The following is a 25,303-nucleotide window of genomic DNA, read 5'->3' as shown; positions in this document are numbered from 1 at the left end:
TTTACCAGTAAACAAGTTGGAAAAACACCAGATGTCAGGAGGAGGCTACCTACAGGCATTGTTTTGGGTTTCTCCTCATGATTTCCCAGGCCAGAATGAGAATGTTAGGTGCCCAGCTTTCTCACAGGCTTCAAGCCATTGCCTGGAGCCTAAAATCTATTTTCTGACCACTGTCAGTTCCCACAAAGGTAATGCATGGAGGCAGCACAGCCAGAAGTCAGGGATGTTGGTCGATGTTCTCATTCACTGTTGGGTGAGTCCTGTCTTACCTGACCAAGGTGTCGCTGCCAGCTCCCCCTGGGCTGTAGTAGAGCACATTTTCTAGAGACAGGGAGAACTTCAGGCCCTCTGCCTCCGAGATGTAGAGGTTGGTGCGGTTGTTGTCGTGGCTGACACACACAAACACCTGGTCCTCCGAGGCATCAGCAATGTAATATTCCTTTGGGACACAAGGAACAGCTTCACGTGTGTGTGTGCACACAGAGAGGGTTTACACACAGGCTGGTTTGGATTCCACCTTTCTGGATTTTTTCCACTCAGCTGGTGGAAAATCTTCACTTTGCTCTTCCTGTTGCGTTCCCCCTTACAGTGATTCCCATCCTTCGCCCTGCAAAGCCCCCTGGAGGCAGCACTGGTGGCCAAGCCCCACAAATGCTGGATCTCTGAACCCCCCCTGAGGCTGGAAGTGCACCCCACTGCTCTGCCAAGCACCAAGAACTTGCTTCTCATGCCCTTTTTCATCCCCACCACCCTGGGGACACCATGGCATGTCTGGTTCACGGATCAGAGTCTTTTTACAAGCCCTGGTGGTGCCCTGGGCTTCCTCAGCCTGCAAGAAGTGGATGCTCCAGATCATGCCAGTGCACCCCATGCCATGGGAAGAGGTAAAGTCCCCAAAAGCAGAGTCAGAGCAGTGGGATCAGCCCCTCTCTGGTGTCTGGGCTTTGCTGCCAGCCCCATCCCCAGTGACTGTCCAGGTGCCATCGTGTAAACCACAAGATCATCCCAACACGAGCCTTTGCTCTGCCACCCTCCCCCCAACAGGGTCATACGAGGTCCTTTCCCACTCCTGCAGCATCTGGAGCTGCTGCTGACACCACGGGGTGTCCTTGGCAAGGCAGGGAGCTGGGAGGCTGCTCGGGAAGCACCACTTACCTTAATTGGATGCTTGGTAACGAACTGCGCCACCCGCATGGGCTTGCGGTTGAAGGAGACCCAGAGCTGGACTGAGGGTGGCTGTGAGCTGCCGAGCAAACGCTGTGCAGAGCACAGGGACACGTTAGGAGGGGCTCTCACCCCAAAAAATCACCCTCATCTCCACTGGGATCTCCCAGTGCCTGGGACTTCCCCCTCCCTGCATGTGGGCAAAGAGTGGTAGCTGCCTGATGCTGGGATTGTTGTGGCAATTTAAACCCCACTCAGGGTTTATATTGCCACAGCCAGGGCTCAGCAAGGAGACAAACTGTCCTTCCTGGTCAGTCAGGTGGGGGTAAGAAGGCTGGTTTTATTTCCTCCTTTTTCCTCAGAGCACACTGTCCTTTCCTTCCTTCCTATTTTTACCGATTTGCGCAAAACGAAAGGCGCCGGCGCGGAGCCAAGAAAGTAAAAAAGGCTGGGGGCAACCTATTTCATACTGGATGCCAATGGTGAGGACCTAAACCCAGATCTAGGCTCCAAAAATAAGCAGCCTGGTTTGTTTGGTTTTTTTTCCCCAGGCTCTGTATCACTAAGCAACCATGCCTCCCACGGAAAGGAGCAGGAGTCAGAGCCCTGGGCAGCGCTGCCACCCAGCCTGTCCTTTCCCCAGCACCGCCCCTGCTGCAGCCAGGCTTGGAGGGAAGTGCCTCAGCCCAGACCTGGGGATGTGATCCCCAAATGAGGGGTTTGCAGCCAGCCTCCCTCTGCCTCAGGGTTTCCCAGCAGTGCTTGCCGTGGTGTGGAATACGGGTGATTTTATTGATGTTTAGTCATTACAGCTGCAGGAGGAAGCAGGGCACGCTGCCCCTGAGCGCTCCAGAAGCAGGAAAAGCTCCAAAGCACCCCCAAATGGGGCCCAAACCCTCCTCATGCTTTCAGGATGCTGTCCCTGAGCTCAGTGGCTTCTCTGCAGAGACACAATCCACCCCCAGCATTTCACCCTACACCAGCAGCGAGCCCTCGATAAAATCTCGTGCAAACCACAGAGCAGGCACAGCGCCAAGGGGCCGGGCCCTGGGAGTTACAGGCTGTACTACCTGCAAGGGAGACTTCTGAGAAACTGAAATTGCTCTGCAAATGTTCCCTGCCTCTGTCAGACACCGCTGTGCCTGCTCAGGGGGCTGGAGGTGACACACCCATCACTTACTGCCTGGGAAAGCCTCCCTGGTTTTACCAGCAGCCACCCCTAATAAAGGTTCTTTCTTAAAGCACTCCATGGCAGCTGCAGGGGAGAAATGCACCTTCTGAAAAGAAAGCTGCTTCTTAAATTCTAGAAGGATCAGGGCTTTATCCCTCTGATGCTGTTTCTGATCTAGAAAGGCCTGGCCCTCAGAGGAAGCACAGACACGTTCTTGCTTTCTTTCAGGTTTGTTCGAATTTGGCCGAGAGCTGTAAAAAGCACAGAGAGGCTCCGGCTGCAGAGGGACCAAAAGACCACTTTTGCTCCCTCCCATCCTCTTTTTCTTAGGAAAGCAGACTGAAAATGCAGCTTTCTTTCCAGGCTGGAGCACATTAGGCTGCTTGGACCCGGTCCACATTTGATGGTAATCTCCTCTGACAAGCGGCCTCCTTTAACCACCGAGATGCCGAGCCACATCCCCCTCCCCTGCCACCCCCACCCCAACATCCCTCCAGCCATCCTGGGGCTTTTCCCTGCTCCCAGCCCTCTGCAGCCTGACCTACTTCTGCCCAGCCCCGTGTATGGAAACACCACGGGGAGAGAATCACTGCTGTGAGCCCATAGGGGGTGGCAGCTGCTGGCAGGCTGGGGTGACACCTCTGTGACAAGCCACTGAGGTGCAGCAGGGAGTGGCACCACCCTTGGCAGATGCTCTTGCCCTCCCTCTGTGGTTCTGCACCACATCAACCCTCAGCAGCGAACTCCTCACGTGTCACTCACCACAGACTTGGTCGCAAACATGTATTTGTCCCTGAGCTGGAAGTCTTCGACGTCTTCCAGGATGATCTCCTTGTTTTCCCGGCTCTGGAAGAAGTCGGTGCTGCGGATGACGGTGGAGGAACCCGAGGGCTCGTGCCGCTCGATGTACACTGTGGTGGGCTTGTCGTAGGGCTCAACCCCCCTGGGGAGCACAGGCAACGTGGTGGGGTGGGGGAAGAAGGCAGCAGGAGCAAGGAGATGGGGTGGGGGGAATGGGTAACGCCCTTGGGTGACAGTGTGGGTGTCACTTGTCACCCTGCTGTGCCACAGCCCCGCAGTGCAGGGTGAGGGGAGCAGGGGGCAGGGCTGGAACACACAGATTCTTGATTTTCACAGGGCAGCAAACAGTGCAAGAAGTGAGAAGTGAGAGAAGAAGGTGCAATACATACCAAGAAAAGGACTTCACATGTTCCTGAATCATTATCCAGGTCTGGCCAAAGTCATCTGATTTCCAGAGCTGCAACAACAAAGGTGAGAGATGTCAGTAGGAGTGGGACACAAACACAAACAGACCCAGTCCTTCAAGAGGCCCAGTGGCTACTCCCATGGCTTCTTTTCATGTGGCAGCTCCTGGCAGCAACTTTTCTAACAGAATAACCCAAACAGCAAGAAAAAAAAATCCTTCAGCCTTCTACCAGAAGGATTTCCCACTATTTCACCTCCAAGTTTTACTCACTGAGTCCATCTGAAGGTTCTGTAACTATTTTCAATCTTTACCCAACAGCTCCAAAAAGAGGGAAAAAATAAAAAAGTGTTTGTATTCAAGCAGCAATTTGTTATTCAGGACCCAAAGCCAAACCACAGGCCCACATGAAACACTGCAGAGGTCACCCTGCCTCAGCTGCCAGGGCTCTGTGGTGAGCTCTGACCACGAGAGTCAGGGTGGTGGATTCTCTTGGGAGCTGTGGATGGAGGAGAAAGGAAGTGAAATAAGACAGGCAGGTGTTATATCCTCATTCCCCAGAGGTAAGAACAAGACAGACTGTGGGGAAAGGGGTGTCCTGGACGATTTGGACAGCTCTGCATGTGAGATCAGACACTCTGGATGGCCAAAGCATGAAGCCACATGGCCCTGGCACGAGGCAGGATGGCTCTCAGCTGTGGGGGACAAAACAGGCCACAGGAACATCCCAGCAGGGCAGGGGTAGGATGCTGGTTGCCTGTAAACCCAATATTTTCTCAGGCTGAGGTCTTCTCAAAAAAATTTTCCAACAGTTTTCTTTTTCCCAAAACAACCTTGTGTGAACAATATTTCTTTTCCATGACAACAGGTGTTGTTTGCTATTTCTGTTACTCACCCAATGGGAGAGGTGTCAGCCCTATGGACCAATAATGTGACTTTTAGCACAGCATGTTATAAAAGGGCTGAATGAATTGTAAATAAACCTTCTGATTTCTCCTGCCTCCTAACTGGGGTCAAACATCTTTATTTTGTGTCCTATTACAACAGTTCCCCACCTGAGCAAAGTGCTCACCTGTTTTTTAGGGTGAGACCTGTCGAAGCCCAGGAGGAGGTTGGGGATCCTGCTGTGCAGGAGGAGGTCTGCTGCTCTGAAGGGAATGGAGAAGCCTTGGATGGTGTTGCAGAAGTCGGTGGTGATCCAGAGGTACGGGGCAAAGGCATCCACAAAGATATACTGGCAGTGGAGGGACAGACAGGGGAGAAGAGAAGGTCAGGGCAGAGCTCAGGCTGGCAGGAATGAAAGTGCACATCCCAAGGGAGCCTTTGGGAGGGCAAACTTTGGAGGAGAAGAATTGGGCTGTCCCAGCCACCCCTCTCCCACCGCAGTCTGAGCATCACCAAGTCATACAAGAAGTGCCTGGCACATGCCACCTCTGCCCCAGGGACAGCCCAAGGTGTGTCCAGGCTCCCTGTGACAGCAAAGGCCCAGCTGCCACGTCCCCTCACCCTCTTGTTGTCAGCGGGGCTGTGGTAGAACTGGGCAATGGCCACCTCGCTGCTGTTCCCCCCATCGAAGCTGAACTTCTCTGAAATCTTCTTAAAACTCTTCCCATAGTCATAGGACACGTAAACCTGCAAAGGAGAAGCCCCACAGTGAGAAGCATAAATTTCTGAGCTCCCTTCTGACAGATTTGGTGAAAACTCAGTGAACTACGAGGCAGGGAAAGATCTGAGATTTTCCCAACCCATGGGGCAGCACAGAGGAAATTTAATATTTAATATTTTTGTGCCTCTGAACCTGGGCCTTTTTTGTGTTTCTCAGGACACAAGAGCAAGCCAGGCTGTAGCTCAGCAGCCACCATCACCTTGCCTGGCTCAGAAGCAGAAGGAGCACCTGGAGAGGCCTGGGGTGTGTTACTTACATCGCTGTTTTTGGGACCCAGCAAGGACAGGCTGTCCCTGGCCAAGGCCACAATCACGTTGCTCTTCTCTCCTGCCCAGTGAACGACCATCTGATTGTGGGAATCATTGAGGCTGACCTGCAATGCCGAGGAGAAGGACACCCTGAGTCACAGCCTCACCCACAGGGACAGCAAACACCTGCTCGTGCCATCCTTCCTTGGGAATACCAGACTTTGGGAAAACCCATCCAAAACTCATCTCTCCTGAACATGCTGACAGAATGTGCTTATAGAAGGGTAAGTTTTCCCTTTATTTCTCATCAGACAAACAGGATGCAGGGGATGATGAGAATAAAAACTCAAACCAAGGACTGAGAAGTGTTTTCCAATCCAGGCTTGATGAGGCCACAGGGAAACAGAGGCAGCTTTCTGCCTGATGGGAAGGAGAGGGCCAGGCACGGATCCCTTCTCTCTGGTGACCAGTGGCAGGACTTGAGGGACTGCCTTGAGCTGGGTCAGGGCAGGTTTAGGTTCGATATCAGGGAAAGGTTCTTCTCCAAGGGAATGGGCACAGCCCTGAGAGCTCCAGGAGCATTTGGACAGCACTCCCAGGGATGCACAGGGTGGGATGGTCGGGATGTCTATGCAGGGCCAGCTCAGGATATTCAGTGATTCCGTGCTGGTTTCCAGTACACAGGGATCCCGTCATTCCCGTGTGTGTTGTATCCACCAGCCAAGCGCTGTTTCTATGGGGAAGCTCTGACAGCACCAGCACGGTGGGAGCTGACAGTGCAGGACAAACCCTCAGTGCCTGTCACCAGCCAGCAGGGACAGCCAGGAGTGCTGGGAAAGGCAGGGAAAGCAGCTCAGCCCGGCCATGGATGGGTGCTGGGAAAGGAAGGAAAATCAGCTCAGCCAGGCCATGGATGGGTGCTGGGAAAGGCAGGGAAAACAGCTCAGCTGGGCCATGGATGGGCGCTGGGAAAGCCATGGAAAGGCAGGGAAAGTAGCTCTCCCTGGCCATGGATGGGTGCCCCGCTCCCTGCAGCAGCAGCACAGGACGTGCCTGAGCCCTCGCACGCCTCAGCTCAGCCCAGGGCTGCTAACCCCGGAGCTCGGGGCCTTGGGAAGCTGTAAAAATACAGGGATAAGCCCTTCTTAGGCTTGATACCCTGCAGCTCCCGCTGACCCCGGGATCAGCCTCCAGCACCGCCTGCAAGAAGGGGCTGCTTTAACCTCCAGCAAGCGAAACACTTGGAAAAACAAGGTCTTTATTCTGGAAGAAGAAGATAGGGGTGGCGGGGGGGAGAGCAGAGTAGAAGCCCACAAATCCCTCTTATGCAATAGGCTCAGAGGAGGGGAAGGAGAGATGACCCCAAGCCTGGCAGGGAGCATCCCCCAGGGCTGGAGCCCCCCGGCTGCCCGGGCAGGGACCCCCCCATTGGGCAAACCCCCCTGGAGCTCTCAGCTACCAAAAGATTTAGGTCAGGCAGCAGCAGCTACAATGCCAGGCAGACAGAGCCCTGCGTGCCCGCCGGGAAAAAAATAATAATAAAAAACAATTTAAAAAAATATAAAAGGAGGAGATATTGTTTGAGGATGCAGGGAAATAGGAGGGAGAAGGAGGAATTGGTGCTGCCCACTGAGCCAACAGACAGCCTTGGGTGTGGAACTCATCTCTGTGCTCTCCCAGTCCCCCTCCCCTGCTCTGGAAGCAGAATAACCCCGTTTAAATCTCCGACATCTCTGCTGGTTATTTTGGGTGCAGCTTTTTTGGGTGACCAGCTGTGCCCAGGCTGGAGTTGGCCATGGTCAGGAACACAGACTTGGCCCTTTAGATCCTCCCAGCCAAGGGGGGTTTGTCACTACCTCAGTGTCAAATTTAATAGTACTTCTCTCTTTTTTTTTTTCCCTTTTTTTTTTTTTTTCCACAAGAAATCCAACACTTGGAGTTTCAAAAGCAGGAAAACACAAGATGATTCCTATCTGCACCTTGGTTTAACAGTAAACCTCTCTATATTTTTTCTTGTAAGATAAAGCAGACAGCAAGATCCCTTTTTGGAGACTTGGGAAGTGTAGTGAAACCCAAAAAAAAAAAAAAACAAAACCCCAAGGGCAACGTGTTTGGGGTCAGGGGAGCCAGCTGAGCTTTGTTAGTCCTTGAGGAGCCATGTGAGCTCGGGCAGTTTGGTTATGGCAGAGTCCCTGTATAAAGGCAAACTGGAGATAAGGGAGGTTTGGCTCCCTGGTGGGAAGGAGGAAGGTCTGGAGCAGCTGGAGAAGCTCTTACTAGAGGGTGTAAAGCAGGAGAAGGCAGGATGAGGATGCTGTAAGTCTCCCAGGAAGGGGTTGTACAGCAGTGGCCCAGGTTTCTGAGCCTCACATTTTTGTTTTTGCTGCCCTGCAGCCCTTCAGAGCTCTGTGGTGCTCAGGGGAGCACCAAACAGGACCCCACGGACAGCAGCTGATGTCCCATTAACCAGGATGGGCTTTGTGGAATAAAGCTGCTGTTAGGGACCCTGCCCTGCTGCTGTGGCACTGTCACAGCGTCCCCACCTCCTCTAGCAGGGGACACCTGCCCGTGGAACTGCTGTAACCTCTGAACAGACCTAATGGAAACAGCATTTAGCATAAATTCCACTTAATGGGGAAGCGTTTTGGTCTTTGCCAAGTGATTAAGTATATATGAAATATGCATGAAATTCTAATTTGTCCTCCTAATATGTAAGGTGCCAAATGAAGTCCAGGAGGGGAAAAGTGGAGCCAAGACATAGCAGAGGCTGCTTGTAGCTGTAGTGAATGGAGTGAACATTTCTAACTTTGTTTTGTATTTATTTCTTTATTAACAGCATCTTCCAACAAATGAGCGCCCTGCAGGAATGGGATGGGAAGAAGACAGCCCCTGGAGCTGCCATCTGAGAGCAGGTATGAGCTTCAGGGATGCAGCTGGAGCCAGACAGCTCCAGGCTGGGCTGGCAGAAGGAATGCCTGCGAGCTGAGGTGGAAGTGTTGTGCTGCTGAGGCTGGAGAGGTGATGGATGTCAGGAATTGAGGAGACCTGGGTGAGTGCAGTGCCCTGATCCACGTCCTTTGGCACCTAAACTCCAGTTTCCCTCCTGCCACATCCCTCTTTGCTGCCTATGCTCAGATGTGGAGTTTGGAGAAGGATTTTGGTTGTGGAGGTGGCTCAGCCCCGGGATGTGACAAATGTGAAAGCCCTTGGTTCCAGCATGGTGCAGGCTGGCCAGGGGATGAGTGACAGGCAGGAGCAGCTCTCTGGAGCTGTTCTCAAGCCCTTCCCTCACCAGAGGACTCTAAATCCCAGCCTTGGAGCTCCTGCTCTTGTGGGAAGCGTGACTTCCCCGTGCAGAAATCCCACTGCTGGCTGTGGTGAGCTGCCAGCAGAAATACTGTGTGCTGGCCGACTTGGAACAGCAGTGACAAGTGACAGGACAGCCTTAGGGGCTGTTCTTGGTGTCCAGCAGGCCTGGGAGCTGGCTGTGTGTGTCCCTGGGTCTCTTTGTTGAGGATTAATGCTCCAGCTCTAGGGCTGGGCTGCAGCTCAGGCCGGGCACTCACGATTCCTTGGGAGGTGATGTGCTCTGACAGCTCGGGGGGCTGAGGCTCAGAGCTGTAAAACTGAGTGCAGAACAAAGATTCCTAGGGATCACTGGGTGTTTTCCCATCCCCAAAGTGACCTACAAACAAATGCAGCTCCCAGGGAATTTGTGAGCAGTTAATAAGTTAACACTGCTGTTTGATAAGCGAGGGTGGCAAAGAGCAAGGGTCCTCTGTGGCTGTGAGCAGCTGCTGGAACCATCCAAGTGCTGCCATAAGCTCAGATCATCAGCTTTGGGGCTGCCAGGACATGCTTGGAGAAGGGGAACAGGCTAAATTTTGTACCCAGTAGCTGGGGGAATGACAATGGGGCTGGAGAAGGGGTCAGAAGCAAAGCTTTTATTAGTCAGAAGCTAACCGTGTGCCTGGACAGCACAGGGCCAAAACAGAAAAGCTGCTCTGACCATGCTCCTCCTCATTCCAGCTCACTGGAAGCTGCAGAGGACAAGTGCCAGGCCTTAGGTGCCCATTCCCCCGGCAGGGCTTACGCAAGAGCCGGGCCCAGAGTGCCATGGGTGGCTCCCGGCACGGCGCGTTCCCCGCTGGAGCTCCATTACTGCACCTTCTGCTCTGCTCCCGAGCATCTGTTTCCAGCCCTGCCATGGTATTTTAGAACCCAGCCTGTGCCTGCCGTGGCGCTGCTTGTGGCTTGGACTGAAAATGCCAGGGTCTGAAATCATTGATATGAAACACGGGTGACTCATTTCGGAGAGCGCCAGGCCCCCGTGTTAATTTAGTTAATGCTGGAATCGTCTGCTCGCAGGGCTGGCTTGTCTCTGCCACCACCAAGAGAGCTCTCCCTGAGCTGTTGTTTCCAGGAGAATGGAAAAGGTAGGGGAGGAGGAAGATTGAGGTCAGGGCAGGAATCCAGAAACAACCCCAGAAACAACCTGGGTTCTCCTGAATTGGTAGAGGGGCAGGGCTGTGATGGGAATGAAGGTTTCCCCAGCAGTTTTTAGAAGTGCTGATGAAATTCATTCCCCCGTAATAAAGGAGGAAGGCTGCAGGAGAGGTCCAAAGTGTGCCACGAGCTTGTCATTGCAGCTCTGGAAAGCTTGAGCGGTGCCCCTGGGACACCACAGCGCTCACAGGATCTGTGAGGCGTCTGCTGGAGGGGAAAAACAATGAATAAAAACACAAAAGCCTCTCGCAGCCACCACGGTGCCAGGAGCAGGAACTGTGTGGCTCCCAGGGATCAAGCTCTGGCAAAAAGCAAATGCCAGGAGCAGGGAAACCTTCTCGGGGTGGCCATGAAAGACTGAGCAATGGGGAGGGGGAGCTGCTAACACAAAGAAGGAGGAAAAGGACATGGCTGGGAGGCACTGTCACCACCCAGGGCACCTCCAGAAGGTTAAAGTCTGATCTGGGGAGGCTGTGCCAGGCTGGCAAAGTAGGTCAAAATTAAGTACGGTCCAATTGCGATGCAGCATGACTGATGTCTGCACTCCCAGGGCTGCTCACCCTGCAGAGCAATCTCTGCCTCCCCTGAGAGGAGCAGGGCTCTCTGCCAGGTCTGCACCTTCTCACAGGAGGTTATCTGAGGTCTCCATCGGCACAGAGGGGTGGGCAGGGTCAAGGTCAAGTGGTGGGCTGATTAGAGGTCAGGGCGTAGTAAATGGGCTGGAAGTGATGGGAACTCATTGCTTTGCTTCAAAGGATGGGCTGTCATCAGGAAACAGGAAGGCTGGGAGCAATGAAATAGTTCCCACCAGAAGGGGAAGAGAAAAACGATGTTAGGGCAGGCACTAACAAGGGTTCAGGGGTGACAGCAGGTTATGAGCACAGGAAGAGGCTCAAGCCTCGCAGTGACAGCAGGGAGGGGAAGTGGCTGCCACAGGAACCACTAGCACTCAGAGAAAATATCTTTTGTCCCAGCGTGGTTTAAAGCAAAGATTTCTCGTGAGCTGTGTGCTTTAGGGGGTGGCTTTAGATAAAGCCTTTCCAAAGAAGGGGAAGGGATGTCTGCAGGTAAAGGTTAGATGTGTTTTAGCAGTGTAAATGCTCTCATAACTCCCCTCTCCCCTTTGGGACCAGCAGAACCAATCTGGGCTCCTGCACACCCGTCCCCATGGTCACCCTTCAGCACAGGCAGCCAGAGTGGCTGATTTTCTCTCCCTTGTTTGTTGCAGTCCATGTGGTTCGCACCCAGCAGCCGGGATTTATGTGGGATGGTGGGGAGGTTCCATGGAAATGGAAAATCCTGGAGCCAGGCCCTGTTCCCAGGCCTGAACAGGGGTGTGTAGGCAGCAGCAGAAAGGCTGTGAGGGGACAGGAGGGTGGATGGCAGACCAGCCACTGTGCTGGTGGCTGGAGCAGGAGGGCAGGGTGAGGTGCCACCCTTGTGGAAGGGGTTCAGGGAGCCCTGCTGGCCCCAAGGGTGGAGTTTTCTTGCCCTGGAAATGATTCTCTGCTGCCATCCCAGAAAAGTCCTGTCTCCTATCAGTGCCTGCTTCAAACAGTCTGTCCATTGTAACCCTCACCAACAATCCCTCAGAGGTGAGGGCTGTGCAAGGGAACAAAACCTGCTCTGTCTCGAGGTCCACAGACTTGAGTTGGGCACTTGGTCTCCTGATTGCTGCTGCTTCCAAGTCAGAAAAGACAAGGAAAAGCCACAGAGAGGGTTAGGCTGCTGGTGCTGTTATTTGGGGATATTCCTGGGAAGTTCTGCTGCAGTCTGCTCAGCGAGGATGTGATCAGCAGTGAAAGTCCAGATAAAAAAAAAAAAATCCAAGTAACATCCTGTGCTTGTGCTTTGGTGTCCAAGGCAAGAGGGCTCTGAGCCTGTTCCTGACGGTGCTGAGTAAGCTGTGCTTGGCTCCTGAGGAGCTACAAAGCCTTTGGATGTTCTTCCCCAGCTCAGATCCAGACAGAGCCATCCATCCCTCCCTCTGCTCCCCTGATGACATCACCCACGCCAGCAGCAAACCTCACTTCCCCTCACCCCTGAGCTGAGCCCGGGCTCTCAGCTGTCCCACCAGCCCTGTTTCAGGCCCACGGTGGAGAGCCAGGGAAGGGCAGGGAGTTTTGGGGCACGAGCCAGTGTGTAGCATATGGCCAAGTGAGCTGCCAAAGGCACGGGACGGGACGTGTCCCGGATAAGGGACTGCAGTGACACGGCATGAGGATGCTCGCTCCAAGCACTGCCCTCACACTGACGGCCCTGAGAGAGGAGTGCTTTGACTGCACGATTTTCTGCTGCTGTTGGAGTGCCAGAGAGAGCTGGGGGAGGGAAGGAGGGGGGTCACGGGGACTGCTGGGTGCTTGTGACCAGGCACGAGACCCCTGAGCACGGCGCCCTGAGGCTTTTCCGGCTCCCCGGGCACTGGCAGCTTGTGTGGTCAGATCTGTAGGACATGCAGGCTCCCTCTGGTCCCTTTGATTAAAGCAGATCCCTGATTTATAGCACTCTAGCACTCGGGAGAACTCAGGAATGTTGTTTGGTGCCGAGCAGCTCTTCTTGGTGACACACCTGGGCTGTAAAATTTGTGTGTCCTGCCCAAAAGCAGAGGAAGGAAGGGGTGCTGTGTGCTCTGCTGCCAGTGAGAGCATCTCCATTCCCCAGGCAAATCCTCTCTGGAAGCTTGAGGCAATGAGAGAAGCCCAAACAGTGGGGAAACTGTTGAACTCCCACTGTTTCCTGTTAATCCTGTCCTGGTTAGTGACAGGGTTACTGCACCCTCCTGGATCTGCAGCTCTGTGTGCAGGTGACAGGGACGTTCCTGCTGGAGCACCTGGCAGGGTGGGCTGGATGGGACAGAAGGGAAAGTGCCACCAAAGCCTTGCCGTGGATGAGAGACAAGTGTCATGTTTTCTTCTAAAACGGGGTAGCTGTGTTATGCTAAAAACAGCCAAACGCTGAGGAGGTAGAGGAGGCGAAGCAGATTTTCAAGGGGAGGAGGAACAGCTTTTCCCTAAACAAGGGAACAGAAGGGCTTCAGGAGCAGCTCCAGCCCTGCGTGTGCCCCTCCAGCAGCTCCAGGGCCAGCCCTGCCTCATGACCAGCTCCTTCTCATCCCACAAATAGCAAAAAAAGGGGAAATTACAGAGCACCTGAGGGGAAAGCTTTATCCAAGGAGGCAAAGGCAGATGTCACTGAAGGCTCAAAGCCTCTCCTCAAGCCCTCCGTGGGCTGGTCCCCCCCTCCATCAGCATTTTGGGCCCTGATGGGGACACGGGCAGTGTCAGCAGGAGGATCAATGGGGCAGCAAAGTGCAGACACCATGTGGTACATCAGAAATAACGTAGAACCTTTAAAAGGCTGAAACCTTCCCCAGCTGAGAGTCCGAGTGTAATTTGTCATCACCACCCAAAAGGGATGCAAAAGGAGGGGGTGAGGGGAGCCTACAGGGTCCTGGCACCAAAACTTGCCCGTGAATCGAGCCCGAGCAGGGACACCTTCAGAAATAACAGTTTCTGTCTTTTCCTGCCACGAACAACTCTGGATTTTCCAAGGATCAGTGGAGGGTGGCTTAGACACGCAAGGACCCCTTCTCACGGGGAAAGGACACGGTGCCTCACAAATAAATAGCGATGTCTTCTTCCCCCGGCGTCACCTCCCCTGCCCCAGCTCACCGCGAGCATCCCTGGAGGCGCCGCAGCCGCGGGGGATCCTGTCCCTGTCCCTTCCCGCGGGGGATCCTGTCCCTTCCCGCGGGGGATCCTGTCCCTGTCCCTTCCCGCGGGGGATCCTGTCCCTGTCCCTTCCCGCGGGGATCCTGTCCCTGTCCCTTCCCGCGGGGATCCTGTCCCTGTCCCTTCCCGCGGGATCCCGGCCCCGAGCCCTGCCCGCCCTGTGCCCTTGGCCGCTCCTCCGGGAGTGCATCTCCCGGGAACGGGACCGCGGGGAACAGCCGAACGGGACCGGGGAGAGCCGGGGGTGAGGGGAGAGCTGGGGGTGAGGGGAGAGCCGGGGGATGAGGAGAGAGCCAGGGATGGGGGCAGAGCCGGGTGTGAGGGGAGAGCCGGGGGTGAGGGGAGAGCCGGGGGTGAGGGGAGAGCCGGGTGTGAGGGGAGAGCTGGGGGTGAGGGGAGAGCCGGGTGTGAGGGGAGAGCTGGGGATGAGGGGAGAGCCGGGGATAAGGGCAGGCAAAGCCAAGGGCTGCGGGCAGAGCCGAGGAACGTGGGGAGAGCCGGGGATGAGGGGAGACAGAGCCAGGGGATGAGGGCAGGAGCCGGTGATGCGGGCAGAGCAAGCCGGGGGATGAGGGCATTGCCGAGGGCTGCAGGGAGAGCCGGGGGATGCGGGCAGAGCCGGGAATGAGAGCTAGCAGAGCTGGGGGATGAGGGCAGAGAAAGCCGAGGGACGCGGGGAGAGCCGAGGGACGCGGGGAGAGCCGGGGGTGAGCCGGGCAGAGCCGGGGATGAGGGCAGAGCCGAGGGACGCGGGGAGAGCCGGGGGATGCGGGCAGAGCCGGGGATGAGGGCAGAGCCGGGGATGAGGGCAGAGCCGGGGATGAGGGCAGAGCAAGCCGGGGGATGCGGGCAGAGCCGAGGGACGCGGGGAGAGCTGGGGATGAGGGAGAGCCGGGGGATGCGGGGAGAATCAGCCGGGGATGAGGGCAGGCAGACCCAGGGATGAAGGGAGAGCCGGGGGATGCGGGCAGAGCCCCGGGCAGGCTCCAGCAGCTCCTCAATCCTCGCTGCTCCCAGCACAGAACCCACGCACCGACCCTTCCCCCGGCGGGACGCGACCCCGCGGAAGGACGGGCACAGGAGGGTGGGTGATGGAGGGATGGATGGAGCGCGGGGGGCTCCACGGCCCGGCCTGTTCCCCCCTCCCCCCGGCGGGCTCACCTGTCCGTACACCTGGACGGGCTCTGGCGGGCGCGGAGCGGCGCGGCGGCCCCGCGGGGGCTCGGCGGGGGCGGCCGGGGCCGGCGGGGCGCGGAGCAGCAGCAGCGGGGAGCGGGCGGCCGCCGGCAGCGCCCACAGCAGCAGCAGCAGCGGCAGCAGGAGGCCGGGGAGAGCGGGGACACGGCCGGCCCCGCCAGAGCTCCGTGTCGCCATGTTCGTGCCGCCGGGGCCGGGCGGAGCGCAGCGCGGCCGGGAGGAGCGGGAGCCGCGCCGCCGCCCGGAGAGAATGTGCATGGGCAGCGGTGGTGATGCTGAGAGCCCCCCCTGCCCGGAGAGAATGTGCATGGGCAGCGATGGTGATGCTGAGAGCCCCCCCCGCCCGGAGAGAATGTGCATGGGCAGCGATGATGATGCTGAGAGCCCCCCCTGTCGCTGTGAGCCCCCTCCCGCCCGGGGAGAATGTGCATGGGCAGCCCTGATGATGCTGAGAGCCCCCCCCGCGGGCACTGATGCTTGGGCCCTCTCCTTCTCCCTCTCCTTCCCCCTGTCTTCTCGTCTCTTTCTCGCTGTTTTGCTTCCTCTTCCTCTTTTCCGTGTTTTTTTTTCTCTCTCTCTCTGGAGGATGGGGTGAGATAAGTTGTGGTTGATTTCTGTGAAATGGGTTAAAGCTCTCCCCCCCTCTCCCTCTCCTTTCCCCTCTGCTCTTTCTCCTCTTGTTCTTTTTCTCCCTCTCTGGGTGATGCTCCTGTGCCCGGTGAGGTGGAGTGAGAGGATAAGTTCTGGTTGATTTCTGTGAAATGGAGTAAAGAGAAATGAAGCAGCCAGAGATCAAGCTGAAGGGAGCGAGAGAGAATGGAAGGAAACTGAGTTGAAGTAAATGAAGGTGTTGAGGAGGGTATGGAGTGACAGGGCAAAGGGGAAAGGCTTCAAACTGGCAAAGAATAGGGTTAGGTTGGGTGTTAGGAGGGAATTCTCCCCTGTGAGGGTGGGCAGGCCTGGCACAGGTTGTCCAGAGGAGCTGTGGCTGCCCCTGGAAATGTCCAAGGCAGGATTGGATGGGCCTTGGAGCAGCCTGGGGTAGTGAAGGTGTCCCAGCCCACGGCAGGGGGTGGAACTGGATGAGTTTTAATGCCCTTTCAACCCCAAACCATTCTGGCATTCTATAAAACAAACTCAAATAAAAGCATTGCAGCTGCTTCTCTCTGGAGAATGAGTGAGGTTTTTCCTCAAAAAAGCCAAGCTGCATTTTTCCTCCCACTTACACCTTGCAGGTGTGTCCCTCAGCCTGGGGTGTGGGCCCAAAGCACCCCAGGGTTGGTGGGAAATGGCAGAGTTGTCCAGGCTGGGGTTTGATGGGATCACAGTGTGCGAGCCATAAAATCAGGGTAATATGAGTGTGATGAAGAGCTGAGTCTGCTTCTGGATGGGAAGGTGAAGGTGTGGATGGATGTCAAGAGGAAAAGGTGCAAATGATTTCACAGGTTTTTGTGACAGATTTCCCCTGGTATGTTTCTGGCAGCCCTCAGAGGTCTTTATCTCAATTTATGCTGGTTTTTTTTTTTTTACCTGGGCAGAGTTGGGAAGGTGGGCAAGACACGGTGGGAGTGGGAAGCCAGAGACCCTCGGGGTCTCCCCAGGGCCTTTTGCCACCTCTCCCACCCACAGCAGGGGGGCGTGAGCTGTTCCAGTCCTGTGTGCTTCCCACAGAACACCTGGCACAGGTACCATGCCCATAACTCTCCCAGGGGCAGGGCTGATGCTTGGCTGGTTGTGCAGGGACAGCACAGGACCGATGCCAGTGGCCACAACTCTGATTTATTGGGGCAGTGCTGGACTCCCAGGCGTGGGGATTTCCCTGGTGCTGCTTCCCTGGTCACTGTCCATCCCTCTCGGAAAACAATTTATCCCATCCCTGCTGGGGCTCCTGTGTGTCCTGAGTGTTACAGAGCAGAGCAAGAAGGTGGAGCAAGGATTTGAGGCAGGAGATTCAAATGCCACTGCGAGATGACAGGAAAGTTGAGCTGTGCCTGGTGCTCAGCCCCAGCTTGTCTCTCTAAGCCAGAGGTGGGTTTTTTTAGACATGATCTTGCTCAGGCCTCTTGTGTCTCCGAGGTACTGATGGCTTCCAACCCCTCCTGCCTCATGGGCACCATTCCATTTCCACCCAAGAAAATGGATGTGGCCCAGCAGAGAAGGAATGGGAGCCTATAAATCCCATGGACAGCCCCCAGGCAGCCTTGCTCCCCCTCATCCACTTGCCTTAATAGCAGGAATGTTGTCCAGAGCTTTCCCCGAGGTGCTTTCACCTAGAAACCCAGTTTAGTGTATTTCAGTTATCGGGTCAACACAATTATAAACCCTCCTAATAAAGCTTTTAGAGGTCTTGGCTCGGAGTAATGTCCCCCTGGAGCACAGGAGGTCACCGTGGGCATGGGCAGAGCCACTGAGGGACTTTTGTTGTGTGGGGATCCCTGCAGCCAGCTCCTCTCTGGGCCAGAGGAGAAGGACTCAAAAAGGACCTGGAGATGAGGAATAGAATAAGAAATAGGAGGAAATGAGGAACTGCCTTTGCTGAGGTGCTAAATGGAGGAAAATGGTGTTGGGGGGTTTGCTGTCTCTATTCCAGCCCTGGTTTCACACCTTGCAGGGTCCCTGTGAGCTCCCTGGGGTGGGCACAGGGAGGGAGCTTCAGCCAGGAGCTCTGGGGTGAGCCCAGCCCTGGGAAATGCTCACAGATGAATGGCTCTTTCTTTGTGCAGGGAAACGCACGTTTCCCTTGCCAAGGTATTTTTTGTTTCTCGAAAAGAGGCGTAAAGGGGAGAGGGGAACAGTGCAGAGTTTATTTTAAGGTCCATCTGGATTTCATCAGCAGCAAAAGCTGTGAACTCCCAGAGCAAGGTGAGGAGCCCCTGGCCCCTGGTTTTCCTTCCCCTCTTCCTTGAGACCTTTCCCTGTCTCAGCTTTAGAGGCCCCAGAGGGTTTGGGGGACCGAGGGGCTGGAGCAGCCATTCCCCACAAAGCCTCACTGAGAGGGAAAAGCTGCTTAAAGGAACCATTCGCTTGTTGCTGGAGTCGAATCGAGGAGCAAAACAGGGATGCCAGGAGCCAAAACCAGCCCCACTGACCTCAGAGCCTTCCTCAGATGGTTGGGGGGTTTCCTGCAGGGCTCAGGGCTGTGTCAGAGACACCCAATTGTTGCATCCACACACCCCGGGTGACTTTGGGGTGTCTCCGAGGGGGATGTTCAGAGTGTGGTACAAACCTGCCCTGATGTGTGGGGGGCTGAAAGGAGGGAAGGAAATGCTCTGTGTGGGGTGGGACAGGGAAGCTCTTGCAGACAAATCAGCAGGAAAGGCTCTGGTGTGCAGGAAAGCGTGAGGAATGGAACTGGAGCAGGGACACCCCTCTAGGAGAGGCAGCTCGGCATTGCTGCCCCACGGCGGGGGAACGAGGAGGAGGAGGAGGAGGAAGAACATCCACGCAGGTGCAGCTCCAGCCATGGCTGCCGTGAGCAACATCCCCACCTTGTGGCAACAGCAGCACCGGGGGACCAGGAGCTAGAGCTGATGCTCCAGTGCTCCAGTGCCCCAAGGCCACCGTGGGGACACCATCACCTCCCTGTGCCCGGGCTCTGGGTGCTGCAGATCCACCCCCCGGGAATGGTGTCCAGCAGAAGGGCCGTGGGAGGGTGCACTGGGCACCAGGAGTGATGTAACTTCATCCTCGGGCTTTACTGCCCTGCAAGGACCCGGCTGCTGAGGGTCAGTCTGTCCCAGGAATGGGTGCCCAGGCATGGGGCTCAGCTAAGGGGGAAGGATGGGGTGATGAGAGGTTCTGGGGCTTTTCCCAAGTGGGAATGGGAATCAGGCTGGCCAAAGTCTGTGACAGTGTCACCGTGTTTGGTCTGGGCTGTGCCAGGTAGTGCTCCAGCCCCCAGGTTAATCAGCAAACAGAGGTCAGGGGGCCTGTGCACGTGGGGAGAGCACGTTGGGCAGGTGAAAAGGGGAAAGCAGAGTGTGACTGTGCTGGCAGGACGTGGGACAGGTGTCCCTTGTGCTCCCCAGGTGCCACAGGTGTGGCCTCAGGCCATGCCCTGCCCATCCAGCTGAGATGGATGAGGAGCAGAGGGGCTGCCACCACAGCAAGGGACTCAGAGAGGGGCCTCCATCCCCAGTCAGGGCTCCAGTGACTGGTGACACTGGGGGACTGGGGAATGGGAAAGCACAGGTGTCACTGTGCAGGGACATGGTTACACCTAAGGAGGTTTGGGGCACAGGAGGTGGCTCTGGCCACTCTGTATTTTGCCCATCTTCTGCTGTTTTGGCCCAAATTTGCTGCCAGCACAGCACGGGTCTGTGACAAGCCCCTCAGGGGTGCTGTAGGGCAGAAAAAGGCTGCCCCAGGAGACTTTGCACGAGCCAGGGAGAAGGGACCAAACAGCAGCCAAGTTGGCAATTGCGATTTATTGAACAGGGGTCAACCCCAAAGGTGGGGCGACCAAATTTCAGCAGGAAAATCACAAGCCCTTAAGGGGGAAAGCTGGCCACAAACCCTTGAGTGAGGAGAAGCCCCTGCCCCTCACATCTGGGTGCCTGTTCCTCCTCCCTTCCCCCTCAGTGTTCTCAGAGAGCTCGAGAAATCCACCAGGACTCAAAGCACACCTCTGTCCTTACAGGCATGATGTTTCCATGGGACATCCCCGGGCAAGAGGGAGGAGGTCGAGTGCAAGAAGTCCCACCAAGGGAGCCATCAGAAGAAGCCACACCACCTCCAAAAGGTAGGGTTTGTTTTCCAAAATACGGCTGGTCCCGATGGACACCGTGATGGGAACAATGAATCAAACAAAAGGGTGCAGCAGGGGAACGAAGACCCTGCCACGAGTCACGTTAATTTGTGCCACGTTCTATTTGTGCCATGTTATTCTTCTTGTAAAGCATCAGCACAGCACTACAGCAGTGCAGGGACCTTAGCAGAGATCCAAAGGGAGCTGGGAGGGGAAGCAGTAGGAAAACCAGGGCAGATCTGTGGTGTGGAGCAAGGCCGGACGCCGCGGCTTTGGGACCGGGGCAAAATCACCAAAAATCACCCCACGCTGGTCACATCATCAGGAACAGGGGCTCTTTGTCCGTGGAAAACAGTCTTGAGTGACTGGTTAGGAATGGGACAAGATCCAGCCAGAGAAGGGGCACACTTGGAGGAAGCCTACTCAGTCTTGGAGGCCACAATCCCGTTGGACGCTCCGGGGTCTTTCTTGGAGGCCACGACACCATTGGACGTTCCCGCGTCTTTCTCTCGGAGCTTGCGCAAGTAATCGTGGGGGCCTTTGCCCTCGAAGGACGTGGGGCTCTTGTAGGAACCCCCAATCTTGTCCCAGAGGGTGAAGTACTGCCCGTAGTTGTAGTCGAAGTAGAGGTGGTGGTCAGTGTGGTGGGCAGAGCCGTTGATGACGTGGCGCAGCAGCCGCGGCACGCGGTAGTCGCCGTCGTGGATGGAGATGGTCCAGACGTTGACGAAGATGTAGAGGCCCAGGTAGGTGACTTTGTGCAGGGGGAACAGGAAGGGGTACACGTGGTAGGGCAGGCTCTGCATGAAGCCGTCCACGGGGTGGAAGGCGTGGCTGGCGAAGGGCGTGGCGATCTTCCACAGGTGGTGGGGCTTGTGGAAGCGCTGCGGGGACAGGGGCTGGTCAGTGGGGGTGGGACCTTTTGGAGGGTCCCCAAGCCAGATTCCTGGCCCCAAGGGATGCTGTTTGGCCCATCACCACCCAAACTGAGAGAGGGACATGTGCCCTAAAGTGCTTTCAGCTCCCACCACACAATGACACCTTGTTTAGCTATTCCCACCCGAGCATGCATTCCCTGGCAGGAGCAGCTTGGAAATGTCACCAGAGCAGGACAAGGACTCTTGCCCAGAGCCCCCTGTCCCGTCCCATACCTTATAGAAGAACTTGTGGTGGAGACCACGGTGTATCCAGTAGATGCCCATGTCAGTGAAGAAGAGGAAGGACAGCATGCTGAGGAAGACACCAGACCAGCCTGGAGGGGTACAAGGGTTGTTAGAGGTGGCACATGTGGGCATCAGGAGGCTGTGAGGGTCTCTGCAGTGGTCCTCGTGGTGGGAGACACATCTGAGTCATGCCAGGGTCTGCCCCATTGAGGTGACAGCGTCAGGCTGTCCCCTGTGACTCAGGGAAAGTGAGTCAGGTGCTGTTTCACTGGGAGCCACGCCCAGGGAAGGGAAGGATCTCTTCTGTGGAGGGTGGAATGTGTCAAGCAGGGGACACGACCCTGAGTGAGGGCGTGTGGGAGCTTCCCCTAAAGAGAACTTGGGTTTTTGGCCGACAGCTTGGGACAGGAGATACCCAGAAAGATTTCCTGGGGTTGTCATGGAGAGAAATGGGGGCTGAGAGAGGTGACCCGGGTGGGGAGAGGACACTGCTGTGGCAGGAGGTGCAGGGAGCTCACTCACCATATGGGGAGTCCTCGATGTTGTCGTAGAGTTTGCTGTAGCCCCGCACCTCGGCGAAGAACAGGGCGACCGTGGGGACGCTGATCCAGGGCAGGGAGCGCACGGCATAGGAGATCTCCCGGCTCACCTGGTTCTGTGGGGTGTGGCAAGAGTGGTCAGGGGCACAGGGACATCTCCTGGCTCACCTGGTTCTGTGGGGTGTGGCAAGAGGGGTCAGGGGCACAGGGATATCTCCTGGCTCACCTGGTTCTGTGGGGTCTGGCAAGAGGGGTCAGGGGACATCTTCCAGCTCAGCTAGTTCTGTGGGGCATGGCAAGAGAGATCAGGAGCACAGGAGCATCTCCTGGCTCACCTGGTTCTGTGGGGTGTGTGGCAACAGGCATCAGGGGCACAGGAATGTCTCCTGGCTCACCTGGTTCTGTGGGGCATGACAAGAGGGATCAAGGGACATCTTCCAGCTCACCTGGTTCTGTGGGGTGTGGCAGGAGGGGTCAGGGGCACAGGGACATCTGAAACCCTCAATGCCCCTCACCAGGCTGGCAGGGCTGACATCTTGGCCACCCCTTTGTCGTGGCACCTGTGCCATGGTGTGGGACACGGGGTGCTGCTCATATGGGGCCAGCTGAGCTTGGGGCAGGGCAGGGCTCACACTGGCTGTTGGGTTTAGGGGGTTGTGGCACTTGCTTTGGGGCAGGGATGATCAAAGGCAACAGCAGGCTGAGAGGGGTGGATGTGACAGCCAGTGCCACCAGCCTGGCAGGTGACATTTGGGATGGACAAGAGAGGACACTGCCATGCAGGGTGAGGGGTCAGCAAGCTGCACCCACCTCCAGGAACTGGGGATGCTTCTTGAGCTCGTGGTCGAAGATGAAGTAGTAGCTGAGGGTGCCGAAGAACAGGTAGAGGGCCAGGGCGCCCAGGTTGGTGATGACGAAGAGGCTGAGGAGCTGGCGGCACGGCTCGCCCTCGGGCCACCCCGCCGGGTACACGTAGGGCGTCAGGAGGTGCCTGTCCGCGGCTTCCAGCACCAGATCCATGGCGGCTCCTGCGGGAAATGAGGAGTTGGTGTCACTGCTCGGAGATGTCCCTCCCCATCACCCACAGGGACACGGGAAATGGGCTGTGGGCAGGGGGTGGCAGCGCTGGGGTGTCCGTCTGTCTGTCCGGGTCACCTCAGCTGGGAGTGGGAGCCAGTCTGGGACATGCAGGGTGTGGGTGTAAAGCCCGGAAGAGGGGGCTCGCCTAATTCTTGTGGGAGGGGGAAGTTATGGCAGGGACAGCGGGCTGGGGGTGGCAGCGGGACGGGGACAGCGGGATGAGGCTCTGGGCTGCAAAACCCCTTTTGGGGCGCCGGGCTCCGCTCCGTGCCCCGCGGGGGGATTCCCGCAGCGCCCCTCGGGGGTCCCGGGCAGGGTGGGTGGCCAAGAGGGGGTCACTGTGCCGGGAGCCGCAGGTGGCCCGGCCAGGGCGGGATCGGGGGTCCCTGTGCAGGCCGGGTGGCCGGGGGGGGTCACTGTGTCCGGAGCCGCAGGTGGCCCGGCCAGCGGCGGGGACCCAGCGCGGGGCGCAGGAAGCGGGGCGAGGGTGAGGCTGGCGGGGAGCGCAGCGGCCCGCGGTGTCCGTGCCCCCCACCCCGGTACCCCGGTACCCCGTACCCCAATCCCGCATCCCGTTACCTGCCCGGGGTCCCGGAGCGGCGCGCGGCGGGGGCGGGGCTGGGGGCGGGGCCGCGCGGTAGCGCCACGTGACGTCACCGGCGGCGGCGGCGCTCGCGCCACCTCGGGCGGTGACGTCAGCGGGTAAGAATGGGCGGGGGCATTGGCTGGGGGCGTGGTCATTGGCTGGGGGCGTGGTCATGGACTGGGGGCGTGGTCATTGGCTGGGGGCGTGGTCATTGGCTGGGGGCGTGGTCATGGGCTGGGGGCGTGGTCATGGGCTGGGGGCGGAGTAATTGCTGGGGCGGAGTAATTGGTGGAGGCGTGCTTGGGGGCGTGGCCTAGAGTTGGGCGTGGTCATGGTTGGGGCGGGGCTCCACGGTCACTCCCCGTTCTCTCCCTGGTCACTCCCTGGTCACTCCCCGGTCACTCCGAGCTCTGCCCACGGGGGAATTCTGCCCCCTCCGAGCCCCTTCCCCGCTGTCCCCTCGGGGACACATCCCTGGTGCCAGTTTGGGTTGGGAGGGACCTTAAAGACCATCCGCTGTCACCCTGCACAGGGCAGGGACACTTTCCACTCCCCCAGGCTGAGCCAAGCCCCGTCCACCTGAAAATACTCAGTGAGTTCATATATTGCAGATGAATTCTCAGAGCAGAACTTATGAATATTTTTTTTGATGATTGGGAAAAAATGTGAAACATAAGGTGTGCAAAAGGACCTGAGTTGTGATTACCTCCTTGTCAGTGCCAGCTTAATATGGATGTAGGTATGGACCAGTGTATTAAAAATAGGTTTTGTCTGTTTGGTGGTAACTTCAGTAAGCATCCAGCAGTGTTGTCAGTTTTGAAAGTTTTGAAAGCCCGGCCTTGGACACTCCCAGGGATGGGGCAGCCACAGCTCCTCTCCCCACCCTCTCAGGCAGTTTTCAGCCCTTTTTCTTTTAATTATTGGGGTTTTTATTCTATTCCCCCCGCAGTTTCCTCTGCAGCAGCTTTTACTCAGTCTCCAGACCCACCTCCTCTCTGCCACTCCCATTTCCCTGGGTTTTTCCCTGAGTTTTCCCCAGGTAACACATCTCTTTTCCTATTTTCAGCTCATACCTTTGCACCTCTCCAGTGTGAGAACTCCAGCAGAGAAGGGCTTTGCTCAAATCATCCTTCCTGCTCCTCTCTCTACCCAAATTCCTGCATCCACAGGAATTCTCTGCTTGCTTTTAGCTGGAAAGGTCTGTTACTGTGTTTTCTTGTGCAGTTAAATCTGTAAGGGAGGGGTGGAGGGATTCACTAAAGTGTATTCCTGACATTGTCTCAGCCACCAAAAACACAGAATTTTTTTCCTAACATGAGCAAAAATTGTATCCCCCAAGCTTGTTTTTATTAAGATACAGCCAATTCTTTTGATTGTTTTCCCAGTGGAACTTAAGGGAAACTTCACAATATAAAAGTCAGTCCAGAAGATTGTATTTTGTTGCAGTTATAGGCATTAAAACTGGATTTTTTTTGACGGAAACACTGAATTATAAGGAAACTCGAGTCCTGTTTGTTATTTACAAGCTGCTGGTGTCATAAATACAGACAAGTGTAGGATGGAGAGAAGGGGGAAAACAATTTCCAGCAGGGTTTTTGGCAAGGCAGCTGAATAAAAAAGTTATATCTTGACCTAAAGTCATTTTCACTGCTAAAGCTGTAGTTATTCTTGTACTAACCGTGCTTACAAATGGAATTTTAACAAAAAAAAAAATCATCACCAAGTCCCTGTAACCACTTTATTTCAGAGGGAGCACAAACTGTTCCACTTGGCTTTAAACCTTGTGCTGTTTTAAACTCCCTGCAGTGCTTTAAAACCCCCATGAATAAACAAATAAACCCAAAACCAGGGTGGGTTGGGTGGTGCAGGGACTCTGGGTGGTTTTTTGAGGATGTTTTTGTGTGCTCATCTCTCCAACAGCTCCAGGTCTTCCCTGTATTTGGGGCTCCAGCACATTCCATATGTTTGATGCACATTTTTATCCACAGGTGCAGGATGTTGATATGGAAAGAGGGTGGAGGGAAAAATCCATAATTGCTCAATGAGAAAATCCTGTCCAGGACTTTCATTCCTTCTGGAATTGCCTTTATTTAACCATTAGAATAAAATGGATTTGGGCTCAGCTGGGGGAAATATTTGGTCCAAGTTAAAAAATCAGGTTCAGCAGGGAAAAAGTTGCAGGAAAAAAAAAATTAAATCAGTCTCATTTTCTTTTCTTATTAGAACATAGAGACATTTTTATTAGCTTTGACAGAAGTGTGGCTTCCACCAAAATAAATGTGGGTGGTTTTTTAATGGGGT

The 25,303-nt window shown here is 55.9% G+C and overlaps 2 protein-coding genes across 4 annotated transcripts in view; both read right to left on the bottom strand.

The window, feature by feature from the left end:
* Positions 1 to 15,064, bottom strand: part of SORL1 (sortilin related receptor 1) — a gene marked incomplete at its 5' end in the record, with an annotated part of 53,580 nt that extends 38,516 nt beyond the window's left edge. For both annotated transcript variants that reach the window (XM_083878166.1, XM_083878167.1), the window contains 8 exons: positions 270 to 439; positions 1,156 to 1,257; positions 3,098 to 3,278; positions 3,526 to 3,593; positions 4,612 to 4,773; positions 5,046 to 5,171; positions 5,462 to 5,578; positions 14,852 to 15,064. In XM_083878166.1, the coding sequence (XP_083734292.1) occupies positions 270 to 439; positions 1,156 to 1,257; positions 3,098 to 3,278; positions 3,526 to 3,593; positions 4,612 to 4,773; positions 5,046 to 5,171; positions 5,462 to 5,578; positions 14,852 to 15,064 (1,139 nt within the window). The remainder of the gene's footprint in view (positions 1 to 269; positions 440 to 1,155; positions 1,258 to 3,097; positions 3,279 to 3,525; positions 3,594 to 4,611; positions 4,774 to 5,045; positions 5,172 to 5,461; positions 5,579 to 14,851) is intronic.
* Positions 15,065 to 19,304: 4,240 nt separating this feature from the next.
* Positions 19,305 to 23,033, bottom strand: SC5D (sterol-C5-desaturase). 2 transcript variants are annotated; one of them, XM_083878063.1, is made up of 5 exons: positions 22,996 to 23,033; positions 22,147 to 22,364; positions 21,320 to 21,452; positions 20,786 to 20,886; positions 19,305 to 20,518 (listed from the first exon to the last, which is right to left on the bottom strand). In XM_083878063.1, the coding sequence occupies exons 2-5, from the start codon at positions 22,354 to 22,356 to the stop codon at positions 20,054 to 20,056; spliced, it is 909 nt and encodes a 302-aa protein (XP_083734189.1). In that variant the 5' UTR covers positions 22,357 to 22,364; positions 22,996 to 23,033; the 3' UTR covers positions 19,305 to 20,053. The 2 variants fall into 2 exon arrangements, with proteins under 2 accessions (XP_083734189.1, XP_083734188.1); XM_083878062.1 differs by lacking the exon at positions 22,996 to 23,033 and adding an exon at positions 22,975 to 22,993.
* Between the last annotated feature and the right edge of the window lie 2,270 nt (positions 23,034 to 25,303).

Source organism: Zosterops lateralis, assembly GCF_965231275.1.
Source record: "Zosterops lateralis genome assembly, chromosome: 25".
In the NCBI taxonomy this organism is placed as follows: domain Eukaryota; kingdom Metazoa; phylum Chordata; class Aves; order Passeriformes; family Zosteropidae; genus Zosterops; species Zosterops lateralis.
Note: the sequence above shows the minus strand (reverse complement) of the source record. Positions and strands in the feature narration are given on the sequence as shown.